General features: G+C 36.2%; 1 protein-coding gene across 7 annotated transcripts; it reads left to right on the plus strand.

Annotated features, from left to right (window-relative positions):
- Positions 1-5,774: 5,774 nt before the first annotated feature.
- LOC140846680 (cysteine-rich secretory protein 2) lies at positions 5,775-21,720 on the plus strand. 7 transcript variants are annotated; one of them, XM_073224180.1, is made up of 11 exons: positions 5,775-5,878; positions 6,718-6,821; positions 8,001-8,036; positions 9,558-9,690; positions 11,921-11,979; positions 12,942-13,058; positions 13,859-13,946; positions 14,980-15,125; positions 15,558-15,655; positions 17,556-17,644; positions 21,118-21,720. In XM_073224180.1, exons 5-11 carry the CDS (start codon positions 11,977-11,979, stop codon positions 21,243-21,245), a joined length of 669 nt encoding a protein of 222 aa, XP_073080281.1. In that variant the 5' UTR covers positions 5,775-5,878; positions 6,718-6,821; positions 8,001-8,036; positions 9,558-9,690; positions 11,921-11,976; the 3' UTR covers positions 21,246-21,720. The 7 variants fall into 7 exon arrangements, with proteins under 7 accessions (XP_073080281.1, XP_073080275.1, XP_073080276.1 ...); XM_073224174.1 differs by lacking the exon at positions 11,921-11,979; XM_073224175.1 differs by lacking the exon at positions 11,921-11,979 and having other exon boundaries at positions 9,620-9,690.
- Positions 21,721-21,933: the final 213 nt, after the last annotated feature.

The raw sequence follows: 21,933 nt of genomic DNA on the forward strand, positions 1-21,933 counted from the left end.
GACAAAATCTAAAGTCCAATCCTAATAAAACTTCCAGCAAACCAAGAATAGAAGGGAACTTTCTTAACTTGATAAGAATCTGAAACAATTGTATAGCTAACATCGTACTTGATGGTGAAAAACTGCATATTTTCCCCTAAGATCAGAAAAAAGGCAAAGAAGTGCACCCACATCATCTCTATTAAACATTGTAGTTCTGGCCAGTGAATCAGGTAAGACAAACAAAAGGCAGCCAGTTGGAAAGGAAGGAGGAAAACTGTCCTTGGCACAGAAGAAATGATAGATATGATCACCAATCCAGAAATAAACATGCATTTATCTGGACAGCTGACTTCTGACAGTGGTGGAGAGGCAGCTCAATGGAAAAAAGTAATCTTGTCAACAAATGGTCCTGGAAAAAACTGATCCCCACACATTTGAAAAAATGAACTTTGATCCAGACTTTGCATTGTACACAAAAAGTAATCCTCAAATCTATTGTAGCCCTAAAAAAATTAGAAAATATTTAGAATAAAACATAAAATACTTGTAACTTCTGGTTAGCAAAGATTTCTTATATACAGTGTCAAAAATAATCTATAGTAAAACAAATTGATAAATTGGATTTCATCAAAATGAAAATATGGCCAGTAAGATAATAATCATCATTGAGGTACAGGGTAATTAGTGTCAGATCAATATACTCTGGCATGTTAGCTATAAATTTGATCCCAAATAGTAGTAAGTCTTTTTCTCCTGAACCTACTTTTTGTTTTATAGAAATCTCTTTCATACAAAGAATTAACAAGTAACATAATCTATGATGATTTTGGACTTTGATATAAATTTGGTGATTTAAATTTAATGAATTGAACCAAGGTGAGGATTCTGAAAATTCTATTCTCTTATGACTTAAGGTCACTAGAAACCTGAATTAAAATTGAGAATCATGTTCCTAGAGTAAAATGTACAAAAAGACCAGAAGGTAATATTGTCACATAAATCCTGGCCTGCTGTCCTTCCTAGCTCTAGTTCAGAGCTAAACATCCTTAAAGTGTTCATAAACAGGGTCCTCTCCTGTTTCGTCCTTCTCCCCACTCATCTGGTGCCCATCCTTACAATTAACTTGAAATTGTTCTTCCTAAGGTAACCCTGACCTTTGTTTTGTCAGAATGCACATCTTTTGATTCTTCAGCAGCATAAATTTAATAATAGAATATGACCATATCATTCCTTTTAACCATCTCTTCTTTTAGACAAATCTTCCTTAAAGAAGAATTCAAAATAATAAATGTAAATGCTCTTTCCTCCAGGAAGTAGAACTAACCACCCTCTCTTTTGAGTCTGGGCTGAACTTAGTGACTCAATTCCAGAAAGTAAAGCATGGAAGGGGAATAAGAAGAACTTTACAGTGGAGAAATCTGGCAAACGCCATCTTGAACCAAGTGATCAAAAGTTAAATCACCTCTAATAAGTCATGGGGATTCATGTACCCCTTACATGAATGTAATTAGAAGGGCATTTCACTTCCAGGGTATTCTTTCTAAAAATTTGTAACCCAGATTTTATCATAAATTAAAATATCAGGCAAACTTAAACTGAGGAAATTCTACCCCTGACCAGTACTCCTCCAAACCATCTAAATCATGAGCAGTAAGGAAATTCCGAGGGGCCATTACAGACCAGAGGAGACTAAGGAAACGTGAGAACTCAATGCAATGTGGTGCCCTAGATCAGATCCTGTAGCAGAAAAAAGTCACTAATGGAAAACCTGGTGATATCTAAATAGAGTCTGGAGTGTTTTTAACAGTAATATTGATTTCTTAGTCTTGAAAAATGTGGCAGGCTTATGCAAGATGATACATTAATGAAAACTCAAACCGGGTGAAGATCATATGGGACGTCTCTACACTATCTTGGCAAACTTTCTGTAAATCTAAAAATATTCCAAAATTAAAAGTGCTTAAAAAAAAAAGAAAAGAAAAATTTTTTTCTTGGCTTCATAATATTTCATACTTTCTCTCTTGATTATCCGGTTATTCTTTCTCAAATGTTTTTCCTACAAGTTTCAAATCCTCCGTTCTACTCTAAATATTTGATTTTGTCTTTTTGTGGATCTTTCAGATAATACCAATGATTGGACTGTTGAATCAGACTCCCAAGCTTATCCAGGGTCAAGCTTCACTAATAATTTCAAGAATACAAGTAATCATAAGACAAAGCAAAAGCAGGGAGAGGTTCAAGACCACCCTGTAGCTCCCAGATTCTGTTCTTGCAGCACGTTTCTTAATCTCTAAAGTGAGAGCTAACTAGTCTGCTTTCAAGACCTTTCCATAGACTTAGGATAGTATTCATGCACTTAAACTCATCTTCAAAAAGCTGAATGATCTCTTTGATACTTTTCTTTCTAATCTCACTTCATTCTACCCTCCCTTATTGCTGATGCTCCAAATACAATGACCTTACTAAACTCTCTCAAACTTCTCAAGACTTTTCTTATCTCTGGACATTTGTGTTTGCTATTAACTCTGTCTGGAAGAGTCATGCCTGTATCATTTGCTAGAATAGCTCTTTCACATTAAATATCATTTCATCTAAGAGATTCCTTGGATTAAATAATCTAAAGAACTCTCCTACTCTCTCTCATGTTTCCTGTCTTTCCCTTCACATTAATTGTTACAATGTGTAATAATTCATTCTTGCATTCAACAAATATTTATTGAACACACTTTTATAGCTCAGGTATTCAATTAAGTACTTTGAATTGAGTGATTAACAAAACAGATCAAATTTCGAACTTCATAGAGATCACGATCTAATAGAAGAGAGAGAAAGCAAAGTATTTTTCAAATAAACACTGAATATCATGTCAGAGGTGCTAAGTGCTGTGAATTAAAATGAGCAAGAGAATAGAGAATAATGAGGATAAACTGGAAAAGGAAAATGTTGATTTAAAGAGGATAAATTAAGCCAATAAAGTCAGGTAAATCGTCTTGGAGGTGATAACATGGGATTAGGAACAGAATTGAAGTGTGGGAACAACTGATAAAATGACTTAATAGAGAAAACAAAGAGACTAGTGAGTACACAGTTGTTGAGATAAGAATAAACTTGGCATATTGAGGAAAGGCAAGAAGCCTAGAATGTCTGGAGCACAGTGAGCAAGGTAAAGATCATCTTAGAAGAGGGTCAGAGTTAGGAGTAACTTAGTCAGGAGCACCCTCTAGGGCAAGTAAAGACTCAGAATATTACTACAAGACAGCAAGCCATGAGGGTGTACTGAAGATGAGGTGTAAAAGTGGAAGCAAGAAACCAGTTAAGAGACTATTGATTGATTAAGAGAGATTAAGTTTAAAAGCTGCACTAGATTATAGGTGTATATTATGTACATCTCTATATACATCATCACCACACTCATATATTTCCCATAAGCAATTTCTCAGCTCTGTAAATCACCCTGCATAGTGCTATCAGGTAGCTTTCATGAAATAATACTTGATAATTGGCCAACTCTCTAAACATCAATGAAATTATTTTTCCATGTTATATAAAGAAGCCAATTTCCTTACACTTCTACACAAAGTATCCCTAACATATTCAAAGACCTATCACTCTGACTTAAATATACCTTGTGATACACTGATTTGTCTGTTTGCTCTTCCAACCAAATATTCTAAACTGTTTTTTTCTTTCTGATCAAATCATACACATTTTTCAAAGCAGTTCAAATGTCACTGTTACTGGCTGAGAAGCTGTTTTTCCCAGGATCGTGTCTCGGAGGCAATGAATGAAGCCAACAGACAAGAGTACAGAGCAACCAGCAAACCTTTTAACGAGGAGTGAAAAGAAAATGACTCCTGCTAATCAGGAGGGGTTCCACTAGAGGATGCCACAGGGGCTGCAATGCCTAGGGGTTTATAAGCACTGAAAAGGAGGAAGTCTAGCTGATTGGCTGGGCTTTGTTGCTAGGGCTGGGGTGAGGCTTAAGGTTTTCTTGGCTCTCTCTCTGCTTGTTCCTGTGGGTTCGTTGTTGACTGTGTTTTAGTTCCCCTTTTTGTTAACCATTACCAGGGTTTTCATTGACGGTCACTGGGGCTGCCCTGTCCTGCCTGCCCCTTCCACTACGTCCTGTCTCAACTTCTACCACCTCGCTTTTTCTCAGTATTAACTCACAGGACTCCCAATTACTGGATATAGTTTCTGTTCCAACTCCTTAACACTAACTGGTAATGTTCATATGTCTGTATCTCTCCCACAGTACTATTACTGTTACAGGTAAGAGATGTAAGAGATGGTGTGTCATTTTTTCTACATTCCTTAAGAGTTTAGACCAGGTCAATATTTATTCACTCAACAAATATTTACAAACTGCCACCTAAATAATTGGTATTGTGCTAGGTTTGGAAATATGACAATAATAAAGAGAGGACATAGTCCATTTCTCAAATACATGTTTACTGACAATATCACTACAACACCCAAGTTGCTCTCATTCTGACATCATCATTAGAACAAGTAATGATTATAGGTATGTTGTCTCCAAGAAAGAAAATTAGGTTATTCACAGTACATTATAGACTATTACAGGATAACGATGAACTATTTTGCACTAGGAAAAGAGCAATGTACTACAAAACTCTATTTGTAAGAAGATGAGTAGCAATTTTGTGAATATTAAGTATTTGAAATGTTAAATTAATAATCTAAGCAAGATACAGTGAAAACATGAATATAGCAGTAAGAAAGGGAGATCTGGGAGTGGGTTTCTTAAACATTCAGAAAGGCAAACTCTCAAGAGTTAACTTTGAATGTAGCCTTAAGAGTAAGGCAGTCTACAATTACTTCTGAATTCCAAGATATTTTTAGCCACTTGTCCTTTAACTGAAACAGCAGCAAAAGAAAAATAAAATAATGCTCATACATTGGTCACTTGGAATTTCAGCATTACTGAATCAAAGGAGCACTCAGCACTAAGAAACATGGCAGTTTGTTACAGTTAAGGTTGTGCATAGATGAATCTCAAGGGTTAGAATGAGAAATTTCAAGACTCTTTGCATGGGGTATAGAGAGCTAGTGTGTGATGGATATTAACTCTTGGTTTGCTATCTTTTGACCTAACCTATACTTTAAGTAGTGAGTTAATTCATCCCTTTAAATCTTGAAAAAACAACTAAGCATAGAAGAAAATTCATCTATTATTCATCTGCCTTCTAGAAAGAGAGGCAGCACAGTCTTCAGTCAATGCCTCAAATACCTGCTAAACTTGAAGCCACCAGCCTTGGATCAGGAATTCTGGGTTCTTCCTAAGACTTGTTCTTGAACTTACAGACACAAAACTATTACAGCAGGGGAGAAGAGCGGCAAGAACACACTTGTTTATTGAGTGAACCTGCAAAATGTCAGCTTTACCCATGAAACCCTCAGTGCATCGTTAGCACCACACCGGTATCGTGATGTAATCTTAAGTATCTATGGCCTTTTCCAACTGGCTCTTTAAACTTCGACCTGCGTTAGTTCAGGAATTCTTGTCTGAAAAGCAACGCCTCCTTTTCAGCCACCCCTTGGGTTATATGTATCCTGATTATTAATTATCTCCAGCCTCCTCTTACTCCTCAGGTGTGTGAGCAAACGTTCAGCTTCCTCATCAAGTGATGACAAGGAGGGAAAGGCAGAACTTTGCGTTTCACAGGGGAAAATCAGGATTTTCTCGGTGCGCCCTCAATGCGGATGGGGAAGTTGCAGGAAGCAGTTAACTGACAACTGTGCTGAATGGATAAAGCCCGGTGACGTCGCCCCCACGTGGCTGGCTGGGTATTTTACACTCACTCCAGGGGAGCCCAGCAGCAGCAAGTCCCTGGCTCCCACTCTGCAGCAGGAAGATCTGGCCTCTGGAGCCAGGGTAAGAATTAGAGCAGTCTGAAAACCTGGAGACGACCAGGAGGAGGGCAGTGCGGTGAGACAGGGGACAGGAAGATCTGGGAGGTGAGCAGTCTCCTGGTCCTGTGTGTCTCTTCCGGCACTCCGCTTGCATGAGCTAATTCAGGGCGGAGGGTTCATGTTGTTGCTCAGCAGCTTTCCACGAAAGACTTTCAACAGGCTTCTCTGTTTATCCTCTCGAAACCCTTACCTATGTTAAAACCTAAGTCATTCATTGCACTGGGTCATAGCAGAAGCCTGAAGCCATTTCTAAATCTGGCCTTTCGTTAGGTCAAATTAAGAACTTTATGTTTTGAATGCAGTTATTAGAACCTGTATATTACAAACAAGTAAAATGGACCCTTCTGGACTCTATGTTATTCCCTGGCTTCCAGCTAAAGAGGTGAAGAGATATAGGTGTGATCCCCCAAATCCATGTAGTAAATGCTTATTATGTGGGTTACTACTTAGAGAAGTTACCATCTAAAGACTGTATGGGCTGGAAGACTGGATAAGGAGTTGTGCATCTTGAAAGGATATATATGCTGTGATATTCCCAGGAAGTTAGCTAAGTAATAGTTAACTGAACTTCTTAAGAAGTCTCCTTTGTTAGTGTTTGAAGGAAACATCAAAACATCAAAAATACAATCTGATCTAGGGAGGAGATTATTGTTTTAATGATGAGCTCAAATAAATACAGTCAATTATTAGAGACCAATAATTCTAAGCAGTCGCACTATTTTAAGTTTGTTAGAGATTGTTGATCCTATCAATCTAGTTTTCAAACCTTTGTTTTAAATATCTTCCTTTTCCCTGTCCTAGGATTATGGAACCATACACCATGTTCTTCCTGTAGACACCTTAAAAGAACCATGTTATCCTGATCTTAAAACACCTGCAAGAAAGGGTACAGTACTTTTCCATTAGTAAGTAGCAGAGAAAAAAATGGCAGACAACTTTTCAACTATATGTGTGTTTAAAGGCATAATTCTTGAAATACACTCCCATCGAAAGTATTGCTCCCATTGATGCAACAAAAAAGACTGTAGGTTGGCTGATGGAAGGTGGAGCGACAGGAGAGTGGCAGTGAGGAATATGTGGCATCACAGTCTGTTAAATTATGGATTGTGGGTCATCTAATGTAAACATGTTAAACGGTTGAGCTATACAAAATCTTTAGGTTCATGGGTATGTCTTTCAATGAGCTAATAAGAATACAACAGCCCAGATCTTAGATCATTTTCCTAAAGTTAGCCAGGTCACCAGTAGAACTGGGCCTTGAACATTGGAATCACTAATTAGATTATACTGATATTTATATATATATATATATATATGTATTTTTTTATATATATATATTTTTCCCCCTGTGACACCTGGAAGTAAAAACGGGTCTTATAGTCAGCTCTGAAATTAGCAATTCAATCAAACAACATGAATTTATAGAAAGATCTTATGAGGTCATCAAACTATCATGCATTGCAAAGGATAAAAATAAAAATATTAATAATTTTCATATATTAAGTATTATATACTGGGCATTTTAGCAGGTGTTTTGTGTATGTTATACTGTTCAGTTTTCAAAGCAAATCTATGATATGATAATCCACATTTTACAGAAGAGAAAAGAAGCTCAGAGGTGATTTCCTAGAACTGATGGCTTCCTAAGACTATGCTCTCAACCAATAAAATATGGAAAGTTGGTAACTAGGAAGTAAAAGTCATAGAAAGCTGAGCCTTGGGAGTTCAGCTATAAGGTAGGATCCTGGTTACCTTTGCAGTGATTAACCAGGCTCAAGTGGTTGTGATAAAAATGCCAGGCCAAAAAGGCGGGACCCAAATTTTAGTGTGCCTAAGAGTAGAGGGCTGGTTAGGGAGGGAGGACATGTTTTACTTATTCATGTTGCAAGATATGTGGGAACCAAATAATGTCAAACACACTGTTGGGCAGGTGGGGATGAAACTTGTACCTATTGGTGTGAAAAAATCCTGTTTCAGAAATGTATCTACTTAGATTTACTTACACAGCCAGAATTTGCTTAAACAGCAGTAGATGTAATACATATTGTGCTATTACCTTCTCTCCACTTTGCTTTTTCCTACAGATAAAGGAACTATTCATCCTGCAATGAGAACCAGTAGTATGTGATTACTCATTCATTTTTATGTGAACACTTTATTTACCAATCATTTTTATTTGCCTGCAGTAAAATGATATGTTTAATAAATTTATCCATGAATCTCAAAACTTTATGGATAAATTTTTATCGAATGATTTCAAGTTAATTTTACTCTTTTACTCACTGTATCAACTTACATATGAAATTTATAAATAAATGAATTATTTACATGTCATTGTAAATTAGATAATATAAATCATTCCCATGTTTATGAGTTTGAAAAAATTACACTAGAACTATCTTTAATGGAAAAACATAAAAGTATGATAAACTGTATACATTACATATATATATATATATATACTTCTATATTGATGATTTTCATTTTGAACATATGTGGTTATAGTAATAAGAGATTGTTAAAACAAGGATAGAGTATCTCCATTGTGAAGCAAAATGATTGTTTTTTCCCAGTTGGAACTATGTTAATGTGCATTGACTTTGAAGTCATAATTGGTTGAAGGTAATTTCTGACATTAAGAACTTACCACTGGCATAGGTTAATTAACTGTGCTAAGTCTAAGTTTCTTCATTCATAAAATATAGTCACATCCACCAAGGTATGAGAGTGAAATTAGACATTGCATTTTACCATCCCTGTCAATAAATGTTCATTCCCCTCCCTTTCATGAGCACACTATTGAAGATAGAGGGACTACTTGGAGCAGGTTATCCATTGTCTACTACCCACAAATCAATAAGGCCTGAGAAATACCACAGATAAATTGTTTAGAATTTTCTTTTCCTCCAAGAATTTGAGAGTACCAATACCACATGAAGAAAACAAATCAAGGCAGCATTCCTTCCATTTGCAGAGCTAGTAATTTATATGACATTAGCAGGAATATGGCTACTTTCTAAACTTAGTGGTCTTATTGCTTCATCTAAAGAGCCAAGGATTTTTTGACACATTGAGAGAAGACAATGTGGGCAATCCAATGCTGAATGTCAATTTAGAGCATTAATGAAGATATTAAACCATCTTTGTTCAACTGCGTATTAAACAAAACTAATCACCACTAATAAAGTATTGGCACATTTATTTTTGCATAATCACAACCCTGGAATCTTGATTAGAGTTATGCATAAGTAAAAGGACGAACACTTCTGTTTGTCCTTTTATAGAGAAAAGTAAACCAAGAGATGGTACACACTGAAAATAAAATTTCTCCCAAGATGGAGATGAGTAATGTACTATTATAATTAATTAGGAAGAACTCTGTTTTTTCCCCCATATTTTCCTTTTGATAGACTTAGCAGAAATAGAAGTGGGTAGAAAGATAATATGTCCCTGGGTGTTGAAAGTATACTTCAAAAGCATCAGTCAAGTTCTTCAGTTTTTTGTCGTCACTGTCAGAGAAGAGGTTGGTCCCACTATGATTCTACTGGCACCATATGACAGTCTTTTCTTGTTGCATTTTTATGAGTTTGGGAATCAAAGTTCCTCTGAGATAACTAGTATCATTGGTTTTTCCCTCTTAGTCAGAGATCCATGTCCTACTTGATTCAATGCAGACCTTTGTGCTCTTTGACTTATTTCCCAGCAATGGCTTCACTCCCGGTAGTGGTGTTTCTGGCTGCTGGATTGCTTCTGTCTTTACCTGCTGAAGGAAAGGTAAGGGGAAAGGGGAAAATCTTTCCAGAGCTATCCAGGCAACTTTGTGGGATGGCTAGGCACTCCGAGAGTGGAAGGGGCAAGAGTGTCTCAATCTAAGGGGAAGCTGTCCAATACAGTCGCCACTAGATATGTGGCTCTTGAACACTTGAAATGTGGCTTGTCCAAAATAAGACCTATTGGAAGTGTAAAATACATACCAGATTTCAAAGATTGAGTGCAGAAAAGAAAATATCATTAATAGTTTTATATTGAATATATGATGAAATGATATTTTGGATAATTAAATAATGTATTACATTCTTATACTAGGGTTCTTATAAAAAATCAACACGAGCTTAGTGGTTTAGAACAGAAATTTATTCCCTCACAGTTCTGGAGGCCAGAGTTTGAAATTAAGGTATCAGCAGGGCCAACCAAGCTCCCTCTGGAGGAGCTGGGAGGGAATCAGATCCATGTCCCTCTCCTAGCTTCTGGTGGCTTCCAACAACCCTTGGCTTCCCTAGCTTGTGGCTGCATTACTCCAACCATTGCTTCTATTTTCATATCACCATCTCCTCTCTGGGTGACTTTTTTAAGGTCACTTGTCATTGGATTTAAGGCCCACTCGGAATCCAGGACCATCTCATCAAGAGATCCTAACTTAGTTACATCTGGAAAGACCTTTTTACCAAATAAGGTCACATTCAGAGATTCTGGGGATAATGACATGGTGTCATTCTTGTACACTACCACTTAACCCATTACAAATAAAACATATTATTTAAATCATTATCACCTGTTTCTTTTTACACTTTTCATATGACCCTTCAAAAGTTAAAATTACATATCATGCATAATTATATTTCTGATGGACACGCTAGTCTATAAATTTAAAAAACTAATGATAGCTTTCCCTCCCCAAGTTCTTTTCTGATTTCCTTTATTTAATCCACTTCAGTGTGATCCCACAGAAAATTAACAATTTACATAATCTTAAAATAGTACTTCACATATCATTTCATTTCCATCACTACTGTATGATAATACCTTTTTTACATTTAAAAAATCTAACTCTAAAATACTTAGTATTTTGTTTTGCTCTGTTTATTAATAATTATAGACTTGATATATGAGAGCCTACCTATTGAACTCAAATCCTCTATTTTGAATGTGCTGCTTTGCTTAAAGATCCAAGAACAGAATCAATCATCCTCTTCAGTGGATGCCCCATAAGGCATCTATCTCCTGATCAGAAAACCTCTGAATGTGAGGAACTTTGATCTTTGCTGTTTGTTCTGCACCCTCCTTTAACTCTATTAGCTAGGTCTCCCCAGACCGAGAAACATGACATTGGGTCATACCTCATTGGCATTCAGAAACACATTATGTTACCATAATCAAGTCTCGATCTGAAGACATGTTATTCATCACCTACAGCTTCATTCAAATGCTTGCTCTGTTCCCATTTTCCTGCCTAAACATTTCCCTTCATGGCCCTTTCCAATTCCCTGTTACCTTTCTGGTCCATCTTCTGGTCTTCATTTATGAAATTATCTAAAAGGGAGGTATCATTTTGGTCTTTTTCTCCACTGAAAGTTTGCTGATCAGATGCCCTCCATTCCTTGTGCTCAGTGTGGTTTTCAGAGCATTTTCAAGATGCGTAGAAAACACTATCTACCTTTCAAAACCCCAATCCAGATCATCTTTTGTGAAGTTTTCACTAACCTCAATCGAAAAGAATTGATCCCTCCTCCTCCTGTATCTAGTAGGTCCCTCCCATCATTTCAGTTATCTTGTGGTATCGTCATTATTTATGTCATACTGCATATCCAATATAAACCCTTTGAGGATAGATAGACAAATACCATATTTGATCTGTTTTGTTCTCAGTACTTTTCATATTTTCTGCTTCCTAAAGAAAGCTTTACTGAAACTCATTTAAAAGAAAACACAAAGGCATATCTTTAGTAGTTTTTATCTACAAAGCAAAATAAGGTGAGAAGCAGGAAATAATTCTTTCTCAGGGACCAAATATTGATGTATTTTGAAATGAACCTATCTTAAGCAGGTTTTTGAGGGTTAATAGGACATACTCAGGGATGTTATTTTATGCTTTGATGTAATTCAAGGGTTGGCTGCTGCTAGTATTTCGCATGTGAATTCTTAACTCTCTAATTTAGGAGTTAGTTGGTGGGAATGTGCCTAATCTGTGGGTACAATGTCATTCACTATTGTACCCTGTCCTTAGGAACATACAAGCAAGCAGGAGAAATGGACACTTAACGTAAATAGAGGCCATAAAATATGGTGAGACCTATGTTCACAGTATTTGGAAATCTTTGAAGGACCTCAGTATTGAGGGGAGGAGAACATAACTTATCCCAAAGTGACAAAATCAGTGAAAATCAACAAATAACCCTGTCTGATTATACTTACACGGCAAAATATTGCTCATGCCCATATAACGTCACTCTCTCTTGTAAATTTAGGTTATCAAAGTGCTTAAACCTTGTGGGAACAAGGGTTAGCTCAAGGCTTAAACCCCTACACACCCGTACACCACAAAGATAAACCAAAAACATCAGCACCTGATTTAATATCTTATCAATTACATTCTGTTACTAAAAGGAACAACATCAGCAATAGTCCTTTAATAGGATGGCTTTGCTTTTTTCAAATTGCCTTGGAGATTTCTTTCAATACTGCAAAACTGTCTTTTGCACGACTTCATACATCTACCCATAATAGGTAAAAATCATTTTACAAGACTACTGAATGCACTTTGACTGAACTTAAACATTCTTTCTATAAATACATTCTTTCTCTGAAAACGGGAACCATGTCAGGTCAACCTTCCCCTTACAGCCCAGAAAGAATCTCAGCCTCCACCCTTGACCCCCACTGAGGCAGCCTGTGAATGTGATATATCTTACTGTTTCTATTGTGTTTCTTTGTAATTATATAATATCATCACTCATATATCTAGAAAAACCTGTTAAGAGTTCTCTTGAATCTAGAAACTGTCACTTGTAGCCTCGGAGGGGATTTTAATTAGTCACACACTGAATTACAATCCCACTCTCAAAGCTTCAAAGTATTTCTTTCCTATTCGTCATACTTTGAGCTCAGATTTATTGGCAATGATTACCAGCTAATATTGGCTTGAACTGAATGTTTTTTGAAGTCTTCTCTGTTCCTTTGAATTAACTTACTCTTAAATGCAACTTTCAAAAAAGTTTAAAAATAACCTTAATTTTATTTTCATTTAGGATCCAGCCTTTACTGCTTTGTTAACCACTCAAACACAAGTGCAAAGAGAGATTGTAAATAAACACAACGAACTGAGGAAATCGGTCTCTCCACCTGCCAGCAACATGCTAAAGATGGTAAAAGGCAGTAATATAAGCATAGTGGTGTGAACTAGCAGTGCTAAGAGCAGACAGCTGGGAGCTGGCATCTTTTGAGAACACTGTGATTTACAAGGTCCTGCCTCTATCTTGCTATCTCATTTGAGACATGTTTTGGTCAGGACAGAAATTAACTTTCCCTTATAATAGTTAGATAACTTGTCGCCATAACAGGGCTAGTAAGTTGGGAAGGCAGAATTAGAAGTCAAATCTTCAGACATCATATTGCAGCCATTACATTTTTTTGTTAGCTATCTTTCCTAGTCTAAAATAAAGCCATACCCTTTCTTTCAGGAGCAGTGCCACTGAGGGTCAATAACAGCCCACTTTCCAGCACATAGTCCATAAAGGCTGTATATCTCCCATATGAATGCATGGGCTACAAATAGTATTGGGAATAATCTAGACCAGCTTATTACTATTGAAATATAATTAAGATACATCACATGTTGATCAATATTCACAGTAGCACCATTACTAAAAATCTTGGATGTAGCTGCTGTGCTAAAATAAATAGTCAGATATTATTATATTACATATTTCTCTCATTAAACGAATCTTTTATGGACCACTCTTCATGTGGAAACTGACACTGGGGCAGATAAAGACACATACACACCCACACACACATACACAAAGAAATTTTCATACCAGTGACAACAGATAATACCTCTATAGAAGTTTTAAAGTAGTGCAAATCAACCTGCCAATCAGACTATAAAGCATATGCTTCATTGGAGTTGAGCCTTTAATTGTACTTTTTATCTTGTGACATTTAGGAATGGAGCAGAGAAGCAACTGCAAATGCCCAAAAGTGGGCAAACAAGTGCACATTACAACACAGTAACCCAGAAGAACGAAAAACCAGTATGTAGATGACTAAAAATATTTGTTGAGTAAATGAACAAATAAAATAGTATTGGCCAAATAAAATAAATAGCATTCTGGGACATTGCATTAAGGCATTGTGAATAAATGTTGCTTACACCGCTGTCTTTATAAAATCAAAGTATCTGTATATAGACAGATAATATTGATAAGTACCATGAGGTGCTTGTCCATTGCCATTATGCAAAAAATTTCTCAAGCAATATTCCATTTGCTCCTCTCTACTAACTCATGAGTAAATGGGATATATATCGTCATTTTTCCAACTTTAAAGATTAGAAAACCAGGACATGGGAAGAATGCCTTACCCAAGAGCAGAACTGGAAGTGGTGTCATATATTCGAAAGACAAACAGGCTTCCTACTTCCTCTAACTCCGTCCTTTTTGTGATATTGAGTACTTTTTTGGTGTTTGAAAGCTATTTCTTTTGCATTCATAAGATATATTGCATTATTTTGAATTGCTCCTGAATTTTGCTTTAAATGTATTTAGCAGGATGAATGTTTTGGGTAGGTGGATTCATTTTTTACCTGTTAATAACAGTCAAGTATTTTGTATGGACTGTGTGCCTATCATGTGTAGAATAATATATTAGACTTGAAATAACTTTAAGACATATTTTATCAAGGATTATAGAAACTATGAGAGAAAAAACACCCATGCATCAACTTTACACAAAATATTAATTGCAGTACATGAGGCATTACACATGTGAAGAATTCAGTGTGAAAAAAAATGCATCTTTGACGATCCAGAGAGAATAGGATTTTTAAAGAATAAGGTCTTCTAACCTATTCAAAGTTTTCCACATTGAGGCCAGCTTCAATGTGTGGCAGATGTGTTTTCTGTTCAGCTTTATAGCTGATAAGGGATGAAAGCACCATTTCTGTGTATTAACAGTTAATGAGCATAGCCACTGTGTTTGATAGGCAACATCCTTGTGTATCTATACTTGACTTTTTTCGATATTTGCATGTATTGCTTTCCTCATGAATGATCTGTTCCTTCTTAGGTACAAAATGTGGTGAAAATCTCTATATGTCAAGTGACCCCACTGCCTGGTCAGATGCGATCCAAAGCTGGTATCATGAGGGCCACAACTTCATCTATGGTGTAGGACCAGAGAGCCCTTCTACAGTCGTTGGACATTATACCCAGGTAAAAGGAAAAAGTAAAAATCCTTCTACCACAAATGCTCTTATATAGAAAACTTCTCCAAATTATGACCAACTCTAAGGTTCAATTTAAGGGAAGAGCCTGAGTAGGTATAATAGAGTCCTGGCGTGTGGCTGGCAGTTCATCTAGAGCTCTGACTTTGTTCCAAGGCCTGCAGAACTCATGATAGGGAAATAGACTTGGCACTTTGCTAACATTGTAAGTAAAATAGTGAATGTACATGAAAATACAGTATTTTAAAAGTTTGTGATTTTATTAATAGTTTATAATAATACAGAAATTAATAGTTTATTTCTGTAATGTACATGGCTACAAACCATAATAGTAACATTTTGTTCACTTTTATATTTGCTATTATTTGTTTTTTCATATTTCCCCTCCCCTTGAATGTACCTTATTATTTCCTTACGGAAGGTTGTTTGGTACTCATCTTACCGTGTTGGATGCGGAATTGCCTATTGTCCCAATCAAGACCATCTAAAATACTACTATGTTTGCCAATACTGTCCTGCGTAAGTAAATGCTTTAGACCTTAATGCCAATAATTCCATCTGTAATTTAGTATTTTAAAATTCTCATATATTAAATAACCAAAATAAAGAGGATCTATCAGTACAGGGAAGGACTAAATCTTTGGAAATAGTGACATACTTTCAATTTATCAGAGAAGAGATCGTGTTCTCACTTTCAGTTATGCAATCTGAAACGCTGACTTTAATTAAAAAGTGTTGTCTTTTCTCCCAATCACCTTTCCCTAGGGCCCAAGGATATCCCATGAGAATGTGTAATGTGCATTTCTCTTTTTCATATCACCACTTCTTGCTAATTTCATACTCCAGCAAGTGGAGACTTAATCATTAAACAAGGGATGGTAGTAGAGTGTCATACAGGGGATAGCAAATTGTGATTTATAGCCCTTTCCGCACGCTAAAATGTTCCTGCTGCTGCTTATCTAAAAAACCACTTACATTGTTACCATTAGGAATGATTCATTGTTTTAGATCTCAGAGGTTTTCCAAGACATTTTAATATATTTCAAGGTCCAGAAAAGTAACATCCTAACTCTTTCTCAGACATATTTCACAAAAACTCCATCCATTTAGGTCTTGATTTATAGCAGGAAACATGCTGTTTCATCAAGCATTATGTTCGAACTTATCCACAACAAATCCTGTGGACATACAGAAGATCTAATCTCAACATAGCTAGTCTTAATTTCTTTTAATGTTTGGAATTCCTTACCAGTAGAGGCAGGGGGCACCTAACACCAGGCCTGCTGCTACAGGATTTATTTTGAGATTGTAGATAACCCAGGCATATGGATCTCCAGCTTGAAAAGTATGACCTCCAGAGTCATTTTCCTGCAAACATCTATTAGACTTCAGTAGGAAGAATTGGCAGGTCCTAGGAGAATGTTTCCAACCTCACTGCCTGGCTGTGAGAGGGCCAGCTTCTGGACCCAAGCCCCTGAAGTGAGAATCGGAGCAAATAATGGGCAGAGGCAGGCAGGGGTGAGAGAATTTCCAGAAAACTCACCTTTATATCTATTTCACTATTTTTCCGAGGGTCACACACATACGGCTACATTCTGTGCAGGGACACTGAGATTCTGATGTTTTGCCTCGGGCCCTTCTCCCACCTGATACTATTGAGATCTGGACCCCCTTGTATTTTCAAAGGAATTAGATGGCCACTAGGAAAATAATCATATGTAAGTTACAAATCGGTCACTGTAAGATGATTATACCCTGGATATTGCTGTTTATCAAAACTAGTAAAATTAATATTCCTTATTTAGTAAACATAAAAAATGTCTCACTCACCACATCTAGAAATTCACAAACCTTCCCCAGCTCTCCCTGCACCACGAACACACGCAACTCTACTTAAATATCACCCCCACATCTAGAAGTCACTGGAGCCTTAGTGTCCCTAGTTCATATTAGAGAAATTATAATATTCTATCATCTTTCAAGTAAAAAAATATTGTAATACTGAGTACTCATTTCCATACCACAATGGCCCTGCCCCCAGGAGCCTCTTGTGTCCCTCCAGGGCATGTGTTCTACCCCCGCTGGCACACTGGGTTACTGCCTTACAGACTGGCCAAGTCCCCTGGAGGTGAAGAGAATGTTGCTAGGTTGAAATATACTGGAAACTTTAGACTCCTGGTGTACAATGTAATTGCTTAGCCTACAGAATTACTGTCAAGGAGATGGTCAACATGTGATGAATTTTCTTAATTTGGATGTTACTTGAATTACACATTGGAAATCGTAATTTTTCAGTTTTGTTAATGTATATAAAAACATCTAATAACTATATATATTTTTTGATGGATAATTGCTTTAAGAGCATGTAAACTAAACAGCAAAATGAAAATTATTTGACATTGTGTATTTTAAATTTCAGTGGTAATAACATGAGTAGAAAGAATACCCCTTACCATCAAGGAACACCTTGTGCCGGTTGCCCTGGTAACTGTGACAGTGGGCTATGCAGTAAGTGTGATATGATCAACTCGCTATTATAATAGAGTTGATATTTTATTTTCTTTCTACTGATTAAGAAATCTCCTAAAGTAACCAATTCAAATAATGTCTTTATGCAAAAGACAAATAGCTTACTCATCAGTGTGTGTTTAAGTAAACATTTTATACACTTCAGGAAACTACATATTATTTATAATGAAAAGAATTTTACCATATATAAGATAATAAAATATCTATCATCAGTGTGTCCTGTGATTATGCACAGCTCACTAATATTAGCTATACATGTTTCTGGGACATAGTTCATTTCATCAGTTGGTATCACTATAACCAAAGGTTGTATTTTGGCAGAATCAAAATATATTATGTGTGAGACCATATTATTGCTCATTCTAGACCAGTAAACCAATATTATGTTCCTTTAGTGCTAATGAGTTCCTCATGCTGATTACCTCACTTTTTTCTAATATAATTGGAATTATAGTGTTTGATTAAAGAAATGATCACTTGCCCTATGACAGTAATTCTTTGCACATTTTTAATGAAAAAATCCAATCTGTACACAGAATTGACCCACAGAACCTACAAGCATATTGTTGCAAAAGGAGAGAATAAAATAAACATCATATATACCATTTCTTTAGTTGCCATGAGTAGAAGTAAAAATAGTCTTTGGCTATTTGTGGATAAGATACTTTTATTAAAATATTATGAACAATAGAGTTGACCCATTCACTGAGATTTTTACCTTTCAAATGCATTCACCTTTCGTTAGCATTCTTTCTGACTGAATTTAATAGCTATAATTAAGAATATAAATGACACCAAAGCTACAAATCAAAGAAAAATTGAGTATACCTCTGCTGTTACTTTATAAGGAGTTGGTTGTACTTTATCCTATTATCAATAAGCACTCAAGTGAAATATTTTAAATAAAAGAGTAATAAGTTCAAAATCACATATTATAAAGTACTTTCTAGCAATCCTATGTAGAAACAAATGGATGGAAGCCAGCCAAAATACTGTTGCAAAACATGAGTTGAAAACAAAAAAAGGATGTCTTAATGCATTATTGGCAAAATGAATGAAAAGAAATGGGCAGGGTTGAGAGACAAGAACTAGAATAGCCAGTGTTTTTATCTCTGCCAGTCGGTGCGGATCAGAAGTAGAAAAGATCAGTCTGATTCATCCTGGCCTGAATTGCTGAGTAGTCTGAGAGCCATTTCATTGTGATGACAGGAAGGGGTAGGGAGACCACACCCAAAAACTGTCAGCCTTGTGGGTGACATGAGGAGTGTTTTTTTTTTTATTAAGGTATCATTAATATACAATCTTATAAAGGTTTCACATGACACCAACATTGTAGCTATTACATTCACCCATATTATCAAGTCCCCCGCATGCACCCTACTGCAGTCACTGTCCATCAGCATAGTAAGATGCTGTAGAGTCACTATTTGTCTTCTCTGTGCTATACTGCCTTCTCTGTGACCCTATATTCTATGTGCTAATCATAATGATCCTTAATCCCCTTCTCCTTCCCTTCCCACCCAACCCATTTGGTAACCCACCACCAACCTTTGGTAACCACTAGTCCTCTCTTAGAGTCTGTGGATCTGCTGCTATTTTGTTCCTTCAGTTTTGCTTTGTTGTTATACTACACAAATGAGTGAAATCATTTGATACTTGTCTTTCTCAGTCTATCTTATTTCACTGAGCATAATACCCTCTAGCTCCACCCATGCTGTTGCAAATGGTAGGATTTATTTTCTTCTTATGGATGAATAATATTTTCCATTGTATATATGTACAACCTCTTCTTCATCCATCTACTGATAGACACTTAGGTTGCTTCCATATCTTGGCTATTGTAAATAGTGCTGCAGTAAACATAGGGGTGCATATGTCTTTTTAAATCAAGGATCTTGATTCCTTCAGGAAATTCCTAGGAATGGAATTTCTGAGTCAAATGGTATTCCTAGTTTTAGTTTTTTGAGGAACCTCCATATTGCTTTCCATAATGGTTGAACAATTTACATTCCCACCAACAGTATAGGAGAGTTCTCCTTTTTCCACATCCTTGCCAGCAATTATTTCTTGTCTTTTGGATGTTGGCCATCCTAACTTGTGTGAGGTGATATCTCATTGTGGTTTTAATTTGCATTTCCCTGATAATTAGCAATGTGAAGTATATTTCGTGTGCCTGTTGGCCATCTGAATTTCTTCCTTAGAGAAGTGTCTTCATATCCTCTGCCCATTTTTTAATCTGGTTATTTGCTTTTTGGGTGTTGAGGAGTGTGAATTCTTTATATATTTTGGATGTTAACACCTTGTGGGATATGTCATTTATAAACATATTCTCCCATACCGTAGGATGGCTTTTTGTTCTACTGACAGTGTCCTTTGCTGTACAGGAGCTTTTTAGTTTGATGTAGTCCCATTTGTTCATTTTTGTTTTGTTTCCCTTGCCTGAGGAGATGTGTTCAGGAAAAAGTTGCTCATATTTATATTCAAGAGATTTTTGTCTGTTTTCTTCTAAGAGTCTTATGGTTTCATGACTTACATTCAGGTCTTGGATCCTTTTCGAGTTTACTTTTGTGTATGGAGTTAGACAATAATCCAGTTTCATTCTCTTACATGTAGCTGTCCAGTTTTGCCAATACTAGTTGTTGAAGAGGCTGTAATTTCCCCATTGTATATCCATGGCTCCTTTATCATATATTAATTAGTTGTATATGTTTGGGTTTATATCAGAGCTCTCTATTCTGTTCCATAGATCTATGGGTCTGTTCTTGGTGGCATGAAGAGTCTTTGAGATTTGTTGGGCTTGGGGCCCCTGGAGAACATCCAAGAAGAAATATTAGAAGGAAAGGGGGCATATTATTGTTGTTTTACATGTTTATCTTTCTATAGAAGTCACTCTCTCTAGAAAGAAAGCATTGGAGTTCAGAGCAGTGCTGTCCAATAGTATGAAAGGATGGAAATGTTCTCAATCAGCGGGTGTCTTACAAGTAGCCAAATAATGGATAGGAAACTAGGAAATTTTACAATAATTTCAAATAATGGCTAGGAAATTAAGGAAAATTTTAGATGATAAATTGTAGACAATAAATTTTTATTTTTATCTAATTTAAGAAAAAAGACTTAAATAGCTACATGTGGCTAGTGGCTCCCATATTAGACTCTGCAGGTGTAGAGAGATTTATTTATATTCATTTTACTCTCTCTGCTATGGGAGAATAGTAGGCTAATTCATTTTAGAAACACATCACCAGCTCAAAATAAGAAAGTGATGGATTAATCAGTGAGCTAAATTAGGGTACGTCTCCTGTGTCCCTCCAGAAGTAAAAGGCCCATCAGAGCATAAGTGAGGCTGACATGTTTGTCCAGTCCTACTGCCCTCATAAACTCTAAATGCACAGATTGTTTTGCTGCTATTGGGGAGAATGGTAATGAGGTAACCAATCTTTTTTTTTTTACAGCCAATAGTTGTGAGTATGAAGACCTCCTTAGTAACTGTGATTCCTTGAAGACAACAGCTGGATGTGAACATGAATTGCTTAAGGAAAAGTGCAAGGCTACTTGTCTATGTGAAAACAAAATTTACTGAAATGCGCAGTGGATTCTGCAGGTCTAAGTGGGGAAGGGCTGCATCATTTAATTGACAACACACCAGAGGAGGAATTGTAGCATGCTAGTTACAAATATGATTCCAAACAGTAATGCATCTTCTCCTGGATTTTTACTGAAATCTCTTTTATACAGTGATTTACAAAAGCAGTGAGGTCTATGATAACAACATTGGACTTTGATACAAATTTAGTCCTTTCAACATAGTGAACTGAATCAGTTGAGGATTTTGAAACTTACACAACCATAGGACTCTGGTCACTAGAACTATGTTACCGGAAGCAGCAAGCCAAAAAAAAAGCTTCAACATCATTGTCATTCCTACTATGTTCTTACCAATGAAGAATGAACTCAAAGACTGACATCTGACTTTGTCTTATGGTCTCTTCTTTAAACAAAAATAACCAGCTTTTAGAATAAAGAACTTACCTAAACAACCACATGAATGTTCTTTTATTGTACAAGATTTTCTAATATTCATCATTAATCCTAACTAGACTCAGTCTAGATAAAAGATTATAAAGAGCAAAATTTCCAAAATATTTGCTTATAAGATTAAATTTTAACAAGAAGAATCAGTTCTTTTCTTACTTGCTTTTTGCTTTTTGATATTCTGATCTCCTTCCTACTGGTTTAGTTGATTAGTTTAAAAAGACCATATAATCCCA

Source organism: Manis javanica, chromosome 16 (assembly GCF_040802235.1).
Source record: "Manis javanica isolate MJ-LG chromosome 16, MJ_LKY, whole genome shotgun sequence".
Classification (NCBI taxonomy): Eukaryota; Metazoa; Chordata; class Mammalia; order Pholidota; family Manidae; genus Manis; species Manis javanica.